The sequence below is a fragment of the Embiotoca jacksoni genome, unplaced genomic scaffold, assembly GCF_022577435.1.
Source record: "Embiotoca jacksoni isolate LCO1_2020_lvr unplaced genomic scaffold, fEmbJac1.0.p SCAF_6, whole genome shotgun sequence".
Lineage (NCBI taxonomy): Eukaryota > Metazoa > Chordata > Actinopteri > Embiotocidae > Embiotoca > Embiotoca jacksoni.
The window spans coordinates 11086556-11107713 of NW_027185414.1; the positions used below are offsets into that span (position 1 = coordinate 11086556).

At 40.4% G+C, this 21158-nt stretch overlaps 1 protein-coding gene across 2 annotated transcripts in view; it reads right to left on the reverse strand.

Moving 5' to 3' along the window:
- The window catches only part of galnt2 (UDP-N-acetyl-alpha-D-galactosamine:polypeptide N-acetylgalactosaminyltransferase 2), a 53717-nt gene that overhangs the window by 8402 nt on the left and 24157 nt on the right, over positions 1-21158 (reverse strand). The window contains exons 2-11 of one of the 2 annotated variants that reach the window (XM_069173685.1): positions 13858-13945; positions 9589-9742; positions 7258-7356; positions 7072-7139; positions 6905-6970; positions 6674-6795; positions 5087-5174; positions 4479-4566; positions 4174-4277; positions 2259-2385 (exon numbers count right to left, since the gene is read on the reverse strand). In XM_069173685.1, coding sequence (XP_069029786.1) covers positions 2259-2385; positions 4174-4277; positions 4479-4566; positions 5087-5174; positions 6674-6795; positions 6905-6970; positions 7072-7139; positions 7258-7356; positions 9589-9742; positions 13858-13945 — 1004 coding nt within the window. The remainder of the gene's footprint in view (positions 1-2258; positions 2386-4173; positions 4278-4478; positions 4567-5086; positions 5175-6673; positions 6796-6904; positions 6971-7071; positions 7140-7257; positions 7357-9588; positions 9743-13857; positions 13946-21158) is intronic. The other variant, XM_069173686.1, reaches the window with a different exon arrangement.

Below are 21158 nucleotides of genomic sequence, written 5' to 3' on the forward strand. Positions count from 1 at the left end.
CAGGCTTTAAAGGTTTGACACTCTGGGCCTGTCCGCAGACTAAATCAAGACAACTGCTACTAAAATAAGTTGAACGTTGTTCCAATCGTCTCTAATAAAAGTACTTTAATAGCCTCTGTGAGCCAGATGTCACAACCAGTGCTGCAACTCTCCCAGTTTGAAAAACCTGAGGACTAGAACTGGTTTATGCCAGACCGTTTCTGAAGTACACAAACACGAAGGCATATAAGCACTTTGGTTTATTTACTGCTGTTACTTGTGGGTAAGTATTCTGCTCTGCTTCTTGTACCACATTAGTCATGAAACAGGAATACAGAGTCGGCTGTATAACTGCCCTGAGTGACAACCAGCTCAGCTGGTCAGTCAGTGATACACACAAAAGGTGTTAACTCAGGACAGTGTGAGCCCACTTCTGATTCTACTCAGCACAGCTATCAAGTTCATTAGAGCTTCAACGATAAGTTGATTAATCAAATTAATCAGAAACCATCGTGATCATCATTCCTAGGTTTCAACCTGCCTGTGATGGAAACGCGGCTCCCAGAGGAACAATTTTAATGTCATCCAGGCAGACAAAACAGGTGCTGTCTTTCAGCTCCCGCAGTCACCACCAGCGGCCACACAGACTTTTCGTGGGACTTTATTCAGCCAGAAGGGCGAGATGTTGAACTGAAGCAGCCTTGAAGCACAGCTGAAGCTGATCCGTAAGAGGAGATGGCCGCTGCACCCATCAGTTAATAAATTATGTCTTGAATTGTTGAAAAGGGTTATGCAACTACTTAAGAGACTATGTTTTATGTAACTGGATGATCTCCTTCATAGTTTATAAGTATCAACCCAGGGATGAGACATGAGGGCACTCCCGTTGTGTGAGCTTCATTTCTACATCTTAAATCTGTCATATTGTGCAGCTGTGGGAGCTCCGAAATCATTTCGTCGTGTAACTGAAAGACATCGTTTGCTATTAAAGATCCATCACTAAATTATTGTTTCAGACACGACTTAAGACAATGATGAGCTGACTGTAAAGATACTCCATATGTTCATCTGTAATGCCTTTATATTCTTGTTTTTTTTCCCTCTGAAGACCAGAGAAACCACAGCCATTTTAAATTCCCTTTTATCTGTTTGTTGATTGACCCATATGTTCTTTGTCAGGACGATCAGGGTTTGTTGGCTCGTTTTTTGGGGTGGTTACTTGTCATTAGAGACTGTTTCAAAGGACATATCCATGTCTTTCCATGTATCACGTTCCCCATTACTAGTTTTCAGTGATTATGATGACACATTTATCAATTCAACAGGAAAGCAATTTTCCTGTGATTACTTTTTTTATTGTTTTTTAATTGATGGTACTTTGTTTTAATTATCCAACACTGATTTGATTCTCAGAGCTTTAGTAAAACTCAATAATGCATGTTTGCTCATTTACAAGCCACAGCCACAGAAAACAATTCACACAGTACGTAAAGCAAATAACCTGTCTTGAAATTAGAACAGAATTTAGCAGAAAGAGTCAAATGGAGGTTGAAGTCCTATTAAAGATATAAAAACAATAGTAGATGGTAGATTAAATACCATCTAAGGTTACAGTTAGGATAAAATGATAGAGCTTAAATGAAGAGAAAACCACCTCTCCATTTCGTTCTTTCTTTCGATCATGTCACATGACCTTCAGCAGTTTGACTTTCCCCAGTTGTCATGCAAATCGAATTCCCATTCCTATGAACACTTAACAAGCTTCTCAGTCATGTCATTTTAAAAGTTGAGACTCAAAAGTTTATTCTTGACCACGGATCTTACATCAAGGTCCACAGATAAGATGTTCTAGAGCTTTAAATTATATCAAAAGATCTTCAAATGCACAGAAAAAGTGGAAATGAGTACATTCCATTTTTGGCATTTTATGAAAGGAGAAATTTGCCAAGTTTATTTAGAGCATTTTAGGGTTCAATGTCTTGCTTAAAGACACTAAAAAGGCAAGCTGCCAACTCTGTGGAAAACGTTCTTTACCTGCTGAGCCATAGCCACCCAACGAAAACGCACTAATGTCATTAAGAGGAATCACAAAATGCAACATGGGAAAAGTCGAGCTTGAGTACATAAATCAATGAATATGATAGGTAGAGCCTGGCTGATTAATGACTGTTTAACCTTCTTGGTGTGTGTGTGTGTGTGTGTGTGTGTGTGTATGTGTGTGTGTGTGTGTGTGTGTGTGTGTGTGTGTGTGTGTGTGTGTGTGTGTGTGTGTGTGTTACCTTGCAAACACAGTCCCACTGCCGCCAGGGAAGGTATATGGATGCTGCTTTCTGAATACGTGGCCGACTCTGCTGCAGGGGATGATCTCCAGACTGCCACCACACTGCCACACACGAAATGAGATCTCTATAAAACACACACACACACACACACACACACACACACACACACACACACACACACACACGTCAAAAATATAACATGTCAGATTATTATTATAAAAATGTAAGACGATTGGTGGTGAAGTTAATTCAGGACATCGGCATAATTATTGTTTGCAATGTGTTCATATTGTCAGGTTCAATCTCCAACATTGTCTGCAGTACAACAAGTCGTCTAAATGAGCTCACGAGTACACCAGTGTGTGAACTGTCAATCCAGCTCTGATTCATTGTACTGAGTGGAGAAGAGCGTGAATCACTCTGTCAGCTGTTTATTCTTAACGATTTCCCAACTGGATTCAGACAAAAGCTACAGCGAGACACAGCTGCTATTATATCATTGTACTGTTTGCAAATGATCTCTATTGTGCAGACTACAGTAATTTTCACTGAGCGCTGAGTGCATTCATTATCACATTACCACTGTAATTTCCTAAGATCTACAGTACTGCGGAAGACTTTTTTTTACCCGGATATGACAACCAAATTACTGGAGGATTTTCTGCTTATCATGTTCTTGGCATGGAAACAGATGATCTCAGGAGCTGATCCCAGCATGAGACACATCCATGGTGCTACTTTAGTACCAAATATCACAAGAGAGTGGAGATTTCATAAGCAGGCAGGAATATGTGATTTTCTGAGCCAAAAGCGCAGCATTTATGAGGGAATGAAATTACAATTGTGTGCCTGTTTAAGACTCAAAGAAAGAGTTCAACATTTTGGGGATTTACATTTTTTAGGCTACTTGTGGAGAATTAGATGAAAGGACTGATGTCACTCTCATGAGTGTATATTAAATATAAAGCTCTAGCTAGCAGCCGGTGAGCTTAGCTTAGCAATAAGACTGGAAACAGGAAAACACACCTTCCATTTGGACCAAGAACTAGTCCAGCACATAAACAAGTAAAAACACATCATAACAAAATATATCTACTTGTTGGATAGTTGAAAAGCTTCGGGAAAATCCTCCCCCTAAAACTTTTTGTTATTTTTAAGATTTTCTGTCACTTTTCATGTGTATAAATAAATGCAAATCTGTTGATGAAGACTGTCCTAAATGACTATAAACACAGTGCGACTTCTAGCATTACCCACAACTCAAAGCTGCTTTTTGTCGGATCTTGTTAACTTTGGACGGAGTCAGACTCGCCCTGTTTCCAATCTTTGGGTTTGCTAAGATAAACTCGGTGAATGTGGGCTGCCAGTCAAGATTAGAGATCGAGGCAGTGACACACTGACAAGAAAATGTTTATTATAAACTGTCAAGACAACTGTTTTTAACAATAATTTCTGCAAAATAATAAAACTACTATTACGCAGATTAAAGAGAAGTGATTTAGTTATTATGAAAATGTATTTTATGTTTAGAATGTTAATTTCCTGTAAAATATATCCCATTTTAATCAAATGTAATTTCACATAACATAAACATGTATTTTTGGCCCGTGGCCCTCCATCCAGATTAATTTTTGGCCCTTCATAGGATTAAAAAATTTGAGCGCCTCTGCTTCACAGCATCTGGAGACATTTGTCATCGTTGGGGGCTGATATGGGACAAGACAGCAAAGTGTATAGATGGTAACTGTTAACAGTAGTTTTTGTTTATTTTCTCTATCTGCTACATCTTACTCTCCATCATTCTCTTTTCTTTGATTTTTGTTGCTTTCACTCATCATGAATTTATCTTCGTCTGATATCCATTAAGCACCATCATCAGTCCACTGTGTTCGACTGAACATGCAGCACTCACCCAGGTTTTCTCCTCCCCATACATCCATCATCATGTCATACTTTCCCAGCAGCTCAAAGTATTCCTTATCCATGACAAATAGACCTCCTGCTATCATCGGAGTCCTGGAGGGCCAGAGAGAACAGAGGGCAGGTGGATGGAGCGAGGAGATTAGTGGTGTGTCAGCTGTGTCTAAACACTCAGGTAATCGTATGAGTGACTTTGTTCCAGTTTTGTTCCTGTGTGTGTGTGTGTGTGTGTGTGTGTGTGTGTGTGTGTGTGTGTGTGTGTGTGTGTGTGTGTGTGTGTGTGTGTGTGTGTCTCACTTTATGGGGGCGATGGGGTTGCCTTGTCTGGCTCGTCTCTGCTCCAGAGTCATGTAGTCCCATTTAAACACCAAATTCCAGTCAAAGCCTACCAACATAAACACACACAGACAAAAGAACAGCACAATTAGGATTAGTTGGGATGAAGTAGCAGTCTGGTTATATAATTAGATTTGGCAGGTTCATATTAGTTGACTGGATACATTAGGAGTCGTCTGATTTCACATGTCTGTAAGAGTTAAGGTGTCAGCAGAAAGAGTACAACCCATACAATACACTCACCAACCACATCTTTACAGACACATATTCCACTGCTTATTAAAGCAAATATCTAATCAGCCAATCATTTGGGTGAATATAGTTTATGAAGTAGAGCACTGGATGCCAAAACAAGAGCTATTAATACTGCTAGTAAGATAACAGCACAAACTCACTGAAACGGAAAGTACTAAGAAGCAGATCCTGTAATAACAATGAATAAACAGCCAACTACACAGGAAGTGTGCGTGCGTGCGTGCGTGCGTGCGTGCGTGCGTGCGTGCGTGCGTGCGTGCGGTGTGTGGTGTGGTGTGGGTACGATATGGTGTGTGGGTGTGTGAACACTTTACCTCCTTTCAGATCAGCCGAGGCTCCAACATACTGAAAGTTGTCCATGTTGATGACATCAATGATAGGAGAAACAACTCTGGTCTTATCCTGAGGGGGAAGAATAGAGTCATTAAAAATATTTCTTACACTGATAAATACAGAGAGAAGAAAAGGAAATCTGGCTCATCAATATATATTTACTGCAAGTAAACAAAATGATGCAGAGCCACATGACTCTGAACCTTTCACTGTGTTAGTGGAATAATTACAAATATTACCATCAACAACAGTGACTCATTATGTTTAGTTTGTGTTCTATATTTAGTTTATTTCAGTGTTTATGAAGTAGAACTGAGAGTAAAGCAGCTTCCTGCTTCCCACACCATATCAAACCCCATCTGAAACCTGCAGTCACATTACACAGAAGTTTAAAGAAAGGATTGCTCAGGTGACCAGAGACATTTTGATGACACACAAAAGCTGCACTTCCCCCTCATTCATCATATTTATATTGAGAGATTCATTATTAAGAAGAGCATCTTAAGAAAAGAAGCACAAAGTCAATTACTCTGACAGAATATTGCTTTGGATTTGGCTCCAGGCATTTATTAACTCGGGAGCGACAAAACACCATGTTCAGAGGATCAAACGCAGAATCAGACTATTTTCAGTCATACCAGATAAATATTTAAAGAATAACTTCAATCTTACACACAGTGTCCCACTTCAGATTAAGATTACAGTCACTCAAGAAGGTCCTTTTCAAGTCATTACTCAAAGCCTTCACTCTTAATATCACTAGACTGTTTTTCTACCACGGGAGCTCAGTGTAAGTTTATGCCATCTAATTCAATAAACAATACTGCAATCAAACCTGACTGTGATGATCCCAAAAGATCAAAATCATCTTTTCAGGGGGACTCATCGGGTCCAAAGAAGGAAACATGAATTTCTCCTGATGTGAAAATGTGCATTTGTACTGAAAGCGTCCAAACATTTCAAATTAGCAATTTCATGCGCTTCTTGTTTTTTACATGAACGTTAACGAGACACTGACTGACTACCAGATCCAGGAGTGATGCTTTGTAGCCTACCCCAACCTGTGTGAGAAGCAGCCATTTCACACTGAGATATAGCACATTTTTAAAATACTGAGATAGACTCTTAGGAAATATTCCCCATGACTCATTTCCATTGTTTTAGAGCATTTTCTAGTTTGATGTTTTGTTTTATTCTAAGATCAAACTATGCAACCATCCATTTAAAAGCCCAGTGACAATGGAGTTACCACAGTAACTGTTTTTTAACAATGAAATGCACAAACTCAGCTGTAGAAACGCGATGTATGTCATGTACTGTACTTTTCTTCACTTTTTAAAGGAGCCTGACAGCTTTTCTTTATTTTGAGTTGTCATTGAAGGAGGGAGGTGGCCAAACCAGAGTGACTTCACTAACTGGCTAGCTGCTCTACAGGCGCAGTGTGTGCACTGCTTAAACACAAAAAACATAGAATTTGTGTCTTGTCATTGTTCTTGTCTTCTTTGTTCACTAGTGTGTGTTCATAAAAATGATAATTAGGGTACAAAAATGTGCATGAAAGTGTGTACCTCAGCCACTCTCTCCAGTAGCGGCTCCAGCCAGTGGTCATTACATTCACAGTGGGAGTCCAAGAAGGTGAGGACTGGTGCTGTGGCAGCATCTGCACCTCGAACTCTTGAGCGCATCAGTCCTGAAGGAAGTCAAACAATAAAACCCAGTTTAAAATAATTTAAAAAATTTAAAAAAAATCACACTCATGCTGTCAAACTGAACCATTTCATCAAGATGTTTCAAACTACCTTCTCTGCGGTCGTTTCTCAGCACACGCACTTTCTCAATCTTCCCCAGCAGTGCTCCGTCCTCAGCTGACACACACACAGACAAAGCAGCGCATGTTACTTGCATCTACAGACTGATGTCGATAAGGTTTGTTTGTGTGTGTTGTGTGTTTGCGTGCATTACTCACGGTTATCACTGTAGTCGTCAACAAGAATGATCTCTTTGACCAAGTGAAGAGGACTTTTCTTCAAGACACTAAACAGAAAAAGGGAATTTACAGGAACATAAAGTACTTGAAAAAAAGGAATCTCTGCCTCCAAATGAAAATGGAAAAGTTTTTTAAGATGACAGCGCACACACACCATTAACATACCTAACCACAGTCCGCAGCAGAGCAGAGCGAGCTTCATTGTGGAAGGTGATGACAACACTGGAGGCCGGCAGGTCCGACTTCCATTGTTTATGTCTGCAACTACACACACACGCACGCACACACACACACACACACACAAATTAAGAATAAAAAGAGAGATATACACACAAAATTCTTACACGCGTGCACAGACACTCCTGCACACATCAGCATGTTGCTCAATGTGCGAGCCAAGCTGCGAGCATGAACAGGGCCCTACACAGGCCGAGAATCCATGAACACACACACACACACACACACACACACACACGAAGGGGATGCAGGGGCACACGTAGACACACACTCACAGAGTAATGCTCTGCTGAAGCTGGGATTGACAGTGGGTTTTGCAGACTGCAGGCACAAATCCAGGGGTGTGTGTGTGTGTGTGTGTGTGTGTGTGTGTGTGTGTGTGTGTGTGTGTGTGTGTGTGTGTGTGTGTGTCTAAAATCCTTTTTAGAATTGAAAATGAGGAACATGGGTTATAGGACAGCACATGAGAAGAGAGTGACAAGACAGGAAGAGGAGGCAGCCAAAGAAGGCATGAAGAAGCACGGAGAAACCAGTCTGTCAAACCCTGTGGTTAAACCCACACACTTTGATCATGCCTGTGTGTAATGTGTGTATATATGTTTAGGTGTATTTTGTCCCTGCACTACATCTGTCAGAGGAGCACCGGCTTTCAAACTCCATTATACGCAGCTACATCAATCTTGAGTTGATGTTTTCCTATACATATCTACTGAGAGGAAAAGCGTTGATATAATGGCTTTACGCAAGTCATCACGTTCTTTTGATTCTGTTAAAAGCGCTGTGTGCCTGGCCTGAAGAAAAACCCTTCCCAATTAACACTGCCGCTGCAGCATGCTGAGCAAATGACACACCACTACCTGATCAATAGGAGACACATTCCTGCCCTTTTAGTAGGCTAATGGCTCCAAATGTCTAACCTAGTTCAACAAATCAGCAAGGCCAGATGACTGCCTTTATAAAAGTAGTCTTTGAATCACACACAGTGTGTCTAGACAGATGCTGCAGTTATAAAACTACTGACTGAATTCACTGACACATGACTGTGATGACAGCGGTTTTACTTCTTTGTGTTTCGGGTTTATTGTTCGCATTAGCCCACTGTGTTTCTTTAAAACTCTTAAAAGGTTTATTTCATTGTATTACACAAAAACAGTTATGCAACTGCTTTAAATTAGATTCTGCAGTATTTGCAATAAGATAATAGCAAGAAAATAATCTGAAAACTACAAGACAAACTCCAAGATACAAAATACCAGATTAATGAAAATAACCACTTTAAATACACCCTTATAGAATATTTCCCAATCTCTCCAGACTAAGTTAAAGCAGAAAATGAAAGCCATTTACAGCGAGGATGAGTTCGCAGTCAGAGAATGAAAACATTTGGAGAACAGGTTGAGCAATTCTACCACAGAAATCACCCACACCCACAGAGAAACAATTCAAAGTCATCCCATTCCCACTTTTGTTTGGGGAAATTCCCTGTCTTAAAATAATTATACTATTATACTGTAAATTGTAAAACTCCAAATTAGACATGAAATGCTGTATTAATACAAGAAAAGAGACATGGCTGAGGGCACATACAATAAAAAGCTTTGAAAAGGATTACAGTGCTTAAATAAACTTCAACACCAGCTGTTACTTAGTTGGCCTTAAAGTTGACACATGTTCCAAGGATGTAGTTTACTTTGAGGTATTTCTACTTTATTAAAGAAAGCAGTGCAGCGTGACAAGAAAAACATGTGAAAGCAGGAGCTGCGACATGTGACAAGACTCATTCGCTGCTCAGTGAATCACTGGGTCACTGCCAACGTCAGAGCTTTGCATCCATACACTGTAACTTAACGTTTGAGTTTAGCATTAAAATGGGCTAAAAGACCATTTGACAGACACGAGATGGCTTACTAAAACATAATCTTCTGATTAAAGAATCTGCCTCCTCATGAATTCAACAAGCAGAACAATCAGCAGCCATTACCAGGGCTTTGTTTTATGACTGAGGCAGACAGTGTATAGTGTGTCTGCTCTGCTGCGACTTCCTGGTTTCATCTGATAGATCACAAAGGAGGGAGTTCCCGACAGATCTTATCCAGCTTGGTGCAAATTAGTCAAACAGAGAGACGACACAGGACGGTATGTACACACACACACATTTCCTGCAATCACACATGCAACAAGAAAAGCAGTGTGCTTTATATGTCAGCGGAGGAGTGTTTTAATGATGCTCACATTTAGTGCTTCAATAAGGGTACATACTGATCGTGTCTTGTATCGGGCACAGCTCTGTCCATGCGGAGTTTGTCGCTCTCCACCTGGTTGAACTTGTTCCTGGCGTACGGATCCTGACCCGGTCGGACCACCGTGGCTCCAACGTACAGATCCTGGTCGAAATCCTGCCAGCGTACCTTACCTGGACGGACGGACACACACGGACACGCGCGCGCGCGCGCGCGCGCACACACACACACACACACACACACACACACACACACACACACACACACACACACACACACACACACACACACACACACACACACAATATCAAGCACGTGGCCAATAAACATCTTCAGAGGATAGAGGGATGCACTATAACATAAAATGCACTCTGCTGTCAACCCCCAAACTGACAGGTTAAAGGATGAAAAGCAAACAGGATTTAAAAAAAAAAAAAAAATCATTTCCAATTTAGATTTTCTTTAAGCGTTCAAATAAACTCTAAACCACGAGAACAAACTGTAAATCCAGGTTTTAATGAGAAATATTTTCTCTTTGTGACGTTCTGGTTAAACAAACACAGCATATTCAAAAATAAAAGCCACCACAAAAGAAAATGTTTAAACCTTCAAAAAAGCTGAATGAATGGGATTATACATCAGTGGGAATGTGAAATGTCAGCAGTCGCCTGGCTGATGCAAGAATCCTTCACGACTGACAGGAAGGAAACCTCACTGCTTCAAACTGCTGCTTGACAAGGCAGCAACACGGCACTGAGGAAAGCTGACATGAAATTTATGCTGCTTGTATGACAAAATATGCAGGGCAGAATTCAGGAGGCATAGCGAGACTAGTTTGGCAAAGCTGGAAAACGCAGAAAAACATTTATTATGCAGTGCAGCGAGTTGGAATTTTTTTTTTTTTTTTTAAATCATGTACATTTTCCTAATTTGCTGCAGCCTGAAATATACGTTTGGTGAAAAGGATTTATATGATCAGTAAAAATAAACAGAATCAACCCTTCACACCCTGTGTGTGCCCGTCATGTCTGTTTGACCAGATTACTGAGATCAGTGCACACTAAACAGAGAAAGTTGTCATGTTTAATTTCACAGTTTATCGCCGACTACTGAGACACAGACACACACGAATAATAATTCAGCTAATTAGCTGGGTACAGCTGCTACGCTAATGATTTGTGTTAAGCATATGGCAGTGTGAGATTACAGTATCTCCCACCATAGAAGAATGTGTGTGTATGACAGGCAGAGACAGACAAACTGACAGAGAAATGGAGTCTGACGAGGAGGAGAGAGCCAGAGTGTGTGTGTGTGTGTGTGTGTGTGTGTGTGTGTGTGTGTGTGTGTGTGTGTGTGTGTGTGTGTGTGTGTGTGTGTGTGTGTGCGTGCGTGCGTGCGTGTGTGCGTCTACTCTGACAGCATGTTAATTGGCTGAAGCTTGCAATGATCTGCTTGTGACTATATAACAATGCCTCGGAGACACCGTGTCAGAGTGTGTGAGGTCCTTGCTGATATCTATGTTTAGTGGCAGCAAATCATTAATGGAGTGAAATTAATGTTTTAGACTCTCTTTGCGAGTCCTTAGCTCGGTCTTTAAGAGTCTTTATTGTAGTCTATCTTTCAATCTTGTTTTCTTTGGACACTGAACCACAAAGCAGATTAACTTTCTACTTACTCACTAGGATTAATCATTTATTTTTTTCCGACACTCTGAGGCCCCTTTAACGGGTACATCCGTCTAGTCTCAGCTGGTGGTTTGCTGCCTTTGTCCCTCCCTGCACTGGTGAATGCTGCGGCCTGTTGGTGGCCATCACAGTGCTTTCAACCATTTTCAGTCTCCCTCTGTCACTGAGCTGTTTAACCAACTGCTGCCGAGTCGCTGTTGTTGTTTGTTTCAACATTTTCTGGGAATTCCCCGAAGCTGTTGTGTTTCCAAGTGATGAAAACTGGCAAGAATGGCAAAGCATGGTTCCCTCCATCAGTGCGCAACCATGATCCCACTGCCTACCAGCTCAGAGACCACCGACGCTGACTGTGCAAACATGTCATATTCAATTCACTCCCTGAAAAACCTTTAACAGATGCGTTATATTTAGGGATGCACCTTGACTTTTCTCTCCTAATCCTGATTCCTTTACCTACACTCAGGGTACTGAGCACCAATCTGTGCCATTAACTCTTGTTCAGAAATACAAAATCAAATCAACCGTGCTGTGTGAAACTCTTGTGTTTTGTTTTGAAAGGGAGACAAGGGTTTGAAGATACTTGCTGATTATAATTAAGGTGCTATTTTTGGTGATGAGGAGAGTTTTGTTTGGAAAAGCTTATTTTGTGCTCTAATGCATTCAGCAGAGCTTCTATTAAGCACCTTTTTGCTGAAAAACAAAATTACAGGTGTCGCACAGTTCGTGATTTGTTTTACATCATCTAGCAGAAAGTAGGCAGATGCCACCTTGCTTTGTCAGCATTTTGTTCAGTATTTGTGTACATTTCATAGACCAAACGATGATTGTTAAAAATAAAAAAAAATGACTATCTGATTAATTAACTGATAATGAAAACTCAACAACCCCTGACAGGCTTCATCACCTCAAGACTTAGGAATGGAATTTCAATCAAGTGAAGACAGATTATGATCTATAAACTTCAATCACTGATAAAGAGCTAAGATACTGATGAAAGTTCTGGAAAAGTCCAGTAAAGTCTGGTAAGATGTAGTGTACGGTCCAGGTGCAGTCAGGATGTTTTCAGTGTAAGTTTGCAGCAGCTAGCGTGCTCAGTCAACCTGCCCCGAATAAAGATGACACAACACTTTAAAACAGCCTTAAAAATAAAACAAGCACCAATCCAGTAAGAACTGTTTCTCAAATACTCACAATAATAAGGTTTACTCAGTACATTTCTATGCTTTAAATGTTTTACAAATTAAGATTTTAGTTTTTTGATGAAGAGCCCCCTTTTTGTTTCTTCAAGACTGTTTCAGAGGTTTTAAGCCGCAACACACACTTTTGATGAACCTGAGCACTTCCAAGACTCCTCCTCTCTCCTTCATCTCCACATTCTTTCATGACTTTGTCATTCATCTTTTTTATCGTTTACTCTTCTTCCCTCCATCTCCTCGCTCCTCTCACATCCTGACCACATTTCCTCCTGCTTCTTTTTCTTAACTGTGTGTTCGTGCTGTGGGTGATGTGGGATACGCTGTTGTCGACGGGTGTAAAGTCACCCTGAAGTTGATGTTCCCTCACTTTTAAGCATTCAAATTGGATTGCATTTCCACTGCATGATCAGATAAGAGGAGTGTGTGTTCAGCGTTCGCAGGTCACAGGCTTGTGAGGGAGGGGTGGCGGCGGCAGCAGCTGCTTTGAGCCAAACTAACAATGAGAACTGAATTAGAAATCGCTGCTCAGTTAGTCCTCCCGCTCCTCTCGGATCTCTTCCACGCTGTTGGACACAATGTTTCTGGGTGGAGACACATAGTTGGCTTTGTGGGAAGATTAAAATGGTAGCCTGAATTATTTTGGATAAATTATTTGCTCCAGCCTTTTTAACTTTGTATCATACAGCCGGCTGTGTTGCATTGCCTTCTCTCTCTGTGGTTATTTAGACGTGCTGGAGGTTAAAGATGTCCTTGTTCTACTGGTAATAAAACCCAAACCATGACACTGTGTTACCACAGTTTGAAGAGGAAATGGTTTTGGTTGTGGGAACATGATGAGAAATACCGTGTGGATACATGAATGTGGTGTGCAGTGTCTGCCATGCACATGCTCTGCAGATGGGATGTATTTGTAGGGCCTTTGCATTCAGTTCAAACAATGATCACTCTCTCCTGATCTGAGTGACTTGGACACCTATTATTTTATTTATGCCATTCCGATTATTAAAAGGTGTTCTGTGTCTCTCTGCCTCCATTTATTAAAACATTAAAAGGGCAACTCCACTGATTTTACAGGCTCACATTTGTGAAGAGCTGTTGATGGAGCTGTACAAGCTGATAATTTGCCTCAAATGATGTCACTTTCATAGCAAAAAATGAATAAACAAACGTGTGTAGAGTTAAAAGAAGTGAGTTTATAAGACCTCTGTAGCTCAATCTTTATCTCCATTTGAGGCTAAATTAACTGCTACTAGTATAACACGCCATTAATCTGCAACCAAACTACAGACAGACAGGTTGCATTGTGAGTAATGTAGGCACGTGTTTTCACTCGGAAGGACAATATGTGAAATAGAAATGAGGACATCTGTGGAATCTGATTTAGATTTCTTTTTTAAAGTTTCCTACCTGGTGGTAGAGTCTCCAGGCCGTGAGCCTTGTCGTCAGAGTTGTGAACTTTGCTCCGACTGGACATGTCACTGGAGCCCCAATCATCCTGAAAGCAACAAGACAGTCAGTTAAAACGTATCTCACACACAGACACATACATAACGTACACACACGAGCTGGCATACAAACAGCCCAAAAAACAAGTCAGCTGATTGCATGAAGTCAGAGCAGATGAGAGCAGCAGATACACACAATTTTTAAGTTACTTAAAAATAGAGAATACAGAGAATTAGCTTTCATTCTTTTTTTTCTTTTTTTTTTTTTTTTTTTTGTATAATGAAGATTGTTGGGAGAAATGTGAGAGGAAAAACTATGTGACTATATGAAACTATGTGTGACCTCACAAATCATTATTTGCTGGTTTAAATTAAACAGACTAAATACAGTCTGACCTGCATTTTACTCCAAACCTAAATGAGAAAACTAATGTTTGAGAACATCTAGTGAAATCTAATAAAATTTGATTTCGATATCACCAAATAACAACAAAAACCTTTCCAGGATGCTTAACAAGTCTTATTACAAGTCACATCTGACCAGTTGGGGTGAGAGGACAGCAGAGACAAGAGCAGCATAAAAAGACAACAAACTTTAGAAATTGGATAGGTTGGTGGGGCCAGTATCTCAAGATCAGAAACCAGGTCAAGATAACTTGACTGATGAGATCAAATTCAGTGTTTCATAAAAGTTTTTCTGAAACAGAATGAGCCCACTCACTGAGTCCATTTAGACGACAGGATGTCCAACGCACATGAATGTAGCATCCCAAGGTCTTCAACAGTAAAAGCTTTCCTTTAGCAAATTAAATTAATAAATTCCCAGATGTGCTACATCCTATTTTATCATCACTTCACCTTAGTCCCGCATAGCCTGATAATCAGACTGAAAAGCTATTTAGCTTCACTTCATTCACCATTTGAATCAGTGTGGGCAGTGATTTAGACGTCTGCAACCAGGTTAAATCATCCATTATTTCATTCACTCACTCCTCTTCACTTCTTTCATTATACCATCCAATCATTGCATCTCTACTGAGAAACTCAGTCACATTCCTTACTCACCATTTACACAAATGGACAGATGACCGAGCCGGCTAACCTTGTGTCCACGTTTGCTACTGTCAAAAACCACTGGATCAATAACACAGAGAGGCGCAGCAATTAGCACCACCCATCCCCTGTCCACACGGCTGCCCTTGACTCTAGAAAACTTTTGCTATTGTTATTTGCTCTGGAGTTCACCTTCACCCTCTCCAAAATATTTGATTGATCTGTTTTCTTTTGGGACAAGCCACGACAGTGTGTCATCACCAGCAAGCACAGACAATATTTATTAGTTAATTTCTACACCTGAGAGGAGTTTTTTTTTTGTTGTTTTTTTTTTTAAAAAGAAAGAATCAATTTCACACTGTGTTTTCAGTTTAATGCTTTTTATGTCTTTGGATTTCAAGTTGTAAAATAACTGTTGTTTTCTGGGATTGTTGCCTCTGAGCCAGATTTTCAATTCATCTGTTGAGGACAGACCTTCAGTCTGTTCTTTCTTGAACTACACCCATTTTACAGTGACTGGAATAAGATTAGACTGTCCACTACCCACAACAACTATATAAGTGTTCAGCACAGATGAGTATGTGTGTGGTCAGATGGTAATGCTGAGTGTAGGATGGAAACTAAAGCTGGCAGGATTCTTCCTGCAGAGATACAGTTTGACAGACTGAGGGAAAACAGGGCACATTTTCAGGTAAAATAAAGCTACAATTGGCTCTGGACTTTTGCTTCATTGGGCTTTTATTTATTTATTTATTTATTTATTTTTTAAGCCTCTTGGTGACATTGTACAGTCGACACCCTGTGTCTCTGCATTTTGAGCTGATTTAAGGATATCTTCACTTTTTCTGAGTGATTGGGAAAGGATTGAGGAATTGACATTATGCCTGCCATAAGGAACGTCTTCGCTTATTAAATCTCTGTGTTCTCATTGGTTTTGCGTGTCAATAAACATTGCAGTGATCACACTCATGTTGGCATCTGCCAACTGATGCCAGATAACTTGTTTCTCTCTCTCTGTCAGATCATATTGATCATATCTGTCATGACCTTAGTGTACCCTCCCATCCACTAACATCCTCCCTCAAAAAAACAAACAAAAAACAAAAACAAACAAACACCATCTGCCTCTTCATACGCGTGGCTGCTCAGTCCCGACCCTCAAACGCAGTTGTGGAAAATCTGCCTCTCACGAGAAAAGACGTCCCCAAAGCATTTGTGCAGCATCATGTGCAACAACAAATGTGCAAAGCAGACCTGGGCAAGTGCACAAAGACACTGGATGATCCGGGGATCTGACCCCTAATACTGCACACGTGCACTGTGCAGTGGGAACAGCACAGTAGAAACAAGGCAAGGTGTGATGCCCCGATAGAAAATCGATAGGTTCATCATCTGACTTTTAATTCAGGTTCAAAGTTGTGTTAAATACTCGTTCTAGTTTGTGGAACAAAAGTGGCCGACACATTACAGACCCTTCTGGCATTTAAAAATGAGTCATTGCAGTAAAGCAGGAGGCCGATGTACAGCAGGTGTGTCATAAAATCATAACAATAACCCAGCATCACTTTTACATTCAGTCACAGCAGGAAAAGCACATGTGCTACTAATAACATTAACTCTGACGTGTGTCAGTGGGACAGCAGCAGCAATACCAGGAAGCTGAAACTGAAGCAGATAAATGGAATTCAACCATTATTAAATTTAACATGTACTTTTCCATATGGGACCTACAGCCTAAAAGGTGATATTAACTTTATGTTACACCTGTGTTTGGCAAGTCACACTGCCCAACATAAAAAAAAATGTCTGTCAGCAGTATCATAGCTGCATGTGAACAGAGCATTGTTTGAGGATTAAAGTCAAAACTTGGGAGGAAAGTTTTCTTGTAATCTATTTACATTCTACAAAAAAAAGTATTTACCTCATCAACCTAAATTTACTTCCATTATATCATTATATTTCATCTATATAAATGTCTTCCAAAAGACTTGAGGGAAATGATAGTTTAAGCAGCTGATTAGCAATTGTATCTATTTACAGGAAGAACAATTTAAATGGGAGTGTTGAGACACTATTAAAATGAAGTGATACATCACTTTCTCTTTTGCCTTTTTCTTGAAATCTGACCCACTTCTCTGTATGCATGTTCCCCATCAACACTCTCAGGAAGGGCTTGTGGTGGCAAAATATTAATTTCATGGCTGCAGCATTGGAGGTGCAAATTTTACTTGTTTTAACAGCAAAATTTCATCATTGTATTTTTTAAAACACACAAGACAGTTGAGAAAATAATGGAAAAACAGGAAAGATGAGTCAAGCAGAGAAAAGTACAAATAAAATAGCAAAATACTCCAGATGAATTTGAGCCGTGTGCCTTTCAAGTAAAGTTCTTAGTGATTTATGGGAAATTGCAGATCAGTCTGAGATAGAAAACATTAGGAGATGATGAGAACAATGCAGTGCTTTAAGGAGCAATACGTGTGATTTATCAAAAAATGGCTGCTATAAATATGACTTATCGCTGATTAAAACATGATTTAAAAGAGTAAGTAGGGAGCAGATGTTGGAGCGCTATATTTATAACTCGCATCACATTAAAGGCTTTGAAAACCTCTGTGAAAATGACCTCAACAGCACACACTTCAGCTTCCCAGCAACAACCACATATATTAGGAACAGGAGGGGGGGGGGGGAGATATCATGTTAAGCATCTGTTACTTCCTTAAAATTGAGTATTAATGTTTTAACTCTTAACTATAGCTATGTGATGTTTTACAGTGTCATAGTCAAACTCCATGTTTATCATAGAGGCATGATTTCATCAAATGGAAATACTGTATTCTAGTTATTGTGTGCATCCTTTCATACATTTCTCCAATATTTGAGCTCTCTAATTGAAATTATAATAATGGGGGGCTTATGAGCCAGAAAATGTTTTGACTGGGAGCAAGAAAAATTCTAGTGTATAATGTTAGTATAAGTGCTTGTAGGTGGATTTTTTTTTTTTTGCTTCGGACAAAGCCAGGGAAGATAAGCTAATATTAACCTAGCCTGGCTCCGCCTAACTATTGCTCACAGCCCCAGTCTTCGCTGTGATTATAGTCTGGACCCCTGTCCGCATGAGATTCACTCAGCCACTCTGAAGGGCAGATCACTCAGTGACCAGTGGTTAAGTGCAATGATTTTTCTAAATGTATGTCCAACAATGGTGGTGGTTGACCAAGATACAATGTTACAAACAGTTGTAGCAACAGAATTGAAACCAAAGTCTGATGCGGCCCCACACTCTGCTCACATTGGGAGAAAAAGTCTGTTTGTTATGGCTTGGTGAGTTTCGATGCACAACATATGTCATATGAGGGTCAATAGGTGATTAAAGGCTGCTCCTATGCAACGACTGGAAACAATCCTCAATGGAGAGTGTCCAGATCAATATATTGATGCATTGAATTTGGGTCCGGTAACACTAGGTTAACAGTGTCCAGGCTATAGCGTCACATTTACTGTACAGATGGGAGAAAGGTATCAATCTTGACATCTGGCTCATGGAGAGAAATCAAACAGGCATATTTCTAGTTTTGGACACACACACGCACGCACACGCACACACACACACACGCACACACACAAGTCATAAGGTAAATCCTGTCTGTGTCCGGCTCTCTGGTCAGTGAGCGAAGGGATAAAGTATATCTCATAAATGCTCCGTTGAGAGGGATGATGGTAAATATATTTGTACAATACTTTAAGCTGGTTGTATTGTTTCTGTTATTCTTCATAAATCCATGTAAAAGGTAGTTTTACATGTCTGGGAGGTTTAGCTCCTTTAAGCTTTGCTTGATTTTCCTCCTCTCATGTTTAATCTGCCTTTTTAGGATTTCTCTCCTGTGGTGGTTGCTTTGTTTTTCCTGATTTGAGCCACCTAACAACTTCATGGGTGCATGTGTCCCTGTGGTGTGTGTTTATCTCCGAGCCTTGTTGTTGGTTTATGTAGGGCAGCGTTAAGCATCGCACTGCACGCAGAGCAATGAAGAATTGAAATCGGTTCAGAAAAGAAGGACCATTTTGAGGCTTTTTGTGAGTGTCATGCTTTAACACAGGATGACGGGAGACTAAATGGGGCAGCAAGAAAGTGACACCTGGCAGGATATGAGCAACGTTTTACAATGTGACGAGAACATGCTGTATGTCAACGCGGCTGAAGTCAACCAACAATGAACACTGAGACTGTCAGAAGTGATTTCTTTATCAGAAACAGCAGTCTCCATCTTCTGTGTTGTGTGAAAAGAGCTGTGCTGCTTATGAAATGCAGTGTAAAATGTAAATAAAAACAGACTACAATGATTTGGCATCAAATTCAAAGTGGGTTTATGTGATTTTCAAATCATTGCATTGTTTTTATTTACATTTGACACAACATCCTAACTTTTTTGGAGATGGGTTTGTAAAAGCACATGCCCTCAGACACCTTAGTGGTATCTATTTATGTAAGGAGATTTTCATTCATCAATCAGGTCTCTGGCCTCATCAGGTTCCCCTTGCTCATGAGGCCACTGTGTCCTCCTGAACTGTGTGTTGCCATAAGGAAATGTCTGTTAGAGCTATAGATGGAGACGGTCTGGTGTTCCAAGTTTTAAGGACAAGGCAGGCGCCTCTCCTTCTCTGGAAATGTAGAACATTTAACGAGACCTGGGAGGGAAGAAACTCGGAGATGAGATGGCTAGACACCTCCAGGATTGAGTTCTGTTAAAAAACATCGCCTTTGAATCATTCCCTCCTACTCCACAGATTTTCTCATAATTCACAATCGACTAATTATGCACATTTTAACAATAAAAGTAAAGTCAATCATTATAAACCTAAAGCCCTTTTTCTCTCTGCTGACCGAAGGATCTACGAAGGGCACTACAGAGCTCTCCCACCTGCTCCCTGATTATGGGATGGACTTTAAGCCCCTGACAGATCAGGCCAAGCATGCGCGCGCGCGCGTGTGTGTGTGTGTTAACAAGTGTCAGTTCATATTTGTGCATGTGGGGGGCTTGTGAGCTGACGTGCATTAGTGTGCCAGCAGGGTTACAAGTATACTTTGTGCACTTATTTGAGTGTGTGCGAGTGTGCGCATGTTATCTAATAACTTCTAATAGTCAGTATAATCCACAGTAATCTGATCACATCCACTGATAGAATAGATTAAATCAGGCAGGAGCCAAGACCCACACACACACACACACACACACACACACACACACACACACACACACACACACACACAGTGAGACTGACATATGTGATTGAAATGCCCAAAACACAGTACATATTAATTTAAAGCCATCCGAAAAGTGCATGAAGACAACATCCTTACACTGTTGGTTAAATAAACGTTATAAAAGGAAGTTGTACTATCTTCAAACTGAAGCCAAAAATGGTTTTAATTTCACAGTGCAAATCCAGATTAAACCATGTCTCTGATACAACTGAGTTGTGCCAATAATATGATTTGATCTGTGGGCTGTTTTTCATCACAAAATTGCTCCAATACAACAAGAGCAGCAGGGAGAGGAAGCAATGAAACACAGATGCACAATAGCACACTATGATGAAACACTGGGATGCTAAAGGTTGTCAGGACTGAAATTCCTGCTGAAATTGCTTTCATTATTGGTCTCAGGGTTTAGGGTTTGTTCTTTCATTTAATTAACTGTACTCTCTGTAAAATATAATAGTAAAAAAATGCATTTCACAGTTTCCCAGAGCCCAAAAATAGTCATTATACCATCATAAAAGACATTATATGAAGACTGGCAAATGTTTCCACTTAATAAATGACTCAAGTGTCCAATTCACAAACACATTGGTCCGCTATGTTGGATTATTAGAGCAGTTTCAGAGTCATATTTAATGTGTCCGATGTGTTAATATCATCCAAACCCAGAGAGATATTGTTAATGCCATCTGTTCCAGGCTTTTACCCACAAGCTGGCATACAGTGCCGAGTGCTGCGAAGAGAAAATGTCCTTCAACTGGATGACTGAGGTTCAAGCCCCAATGACAGACAGCATCTGTCCTGCTGAAGTGTCCTTACGCAAGACGCTGAAGCCACATCAGTTCCAGGCATGGCGCTGCTTGGCGGTCGAGCCTGACCTTTGACCTCCCCGAGGAGGTAAAATGGAAATCCCCACAAGGGCTCAAAGCACCATAATATAAATATCA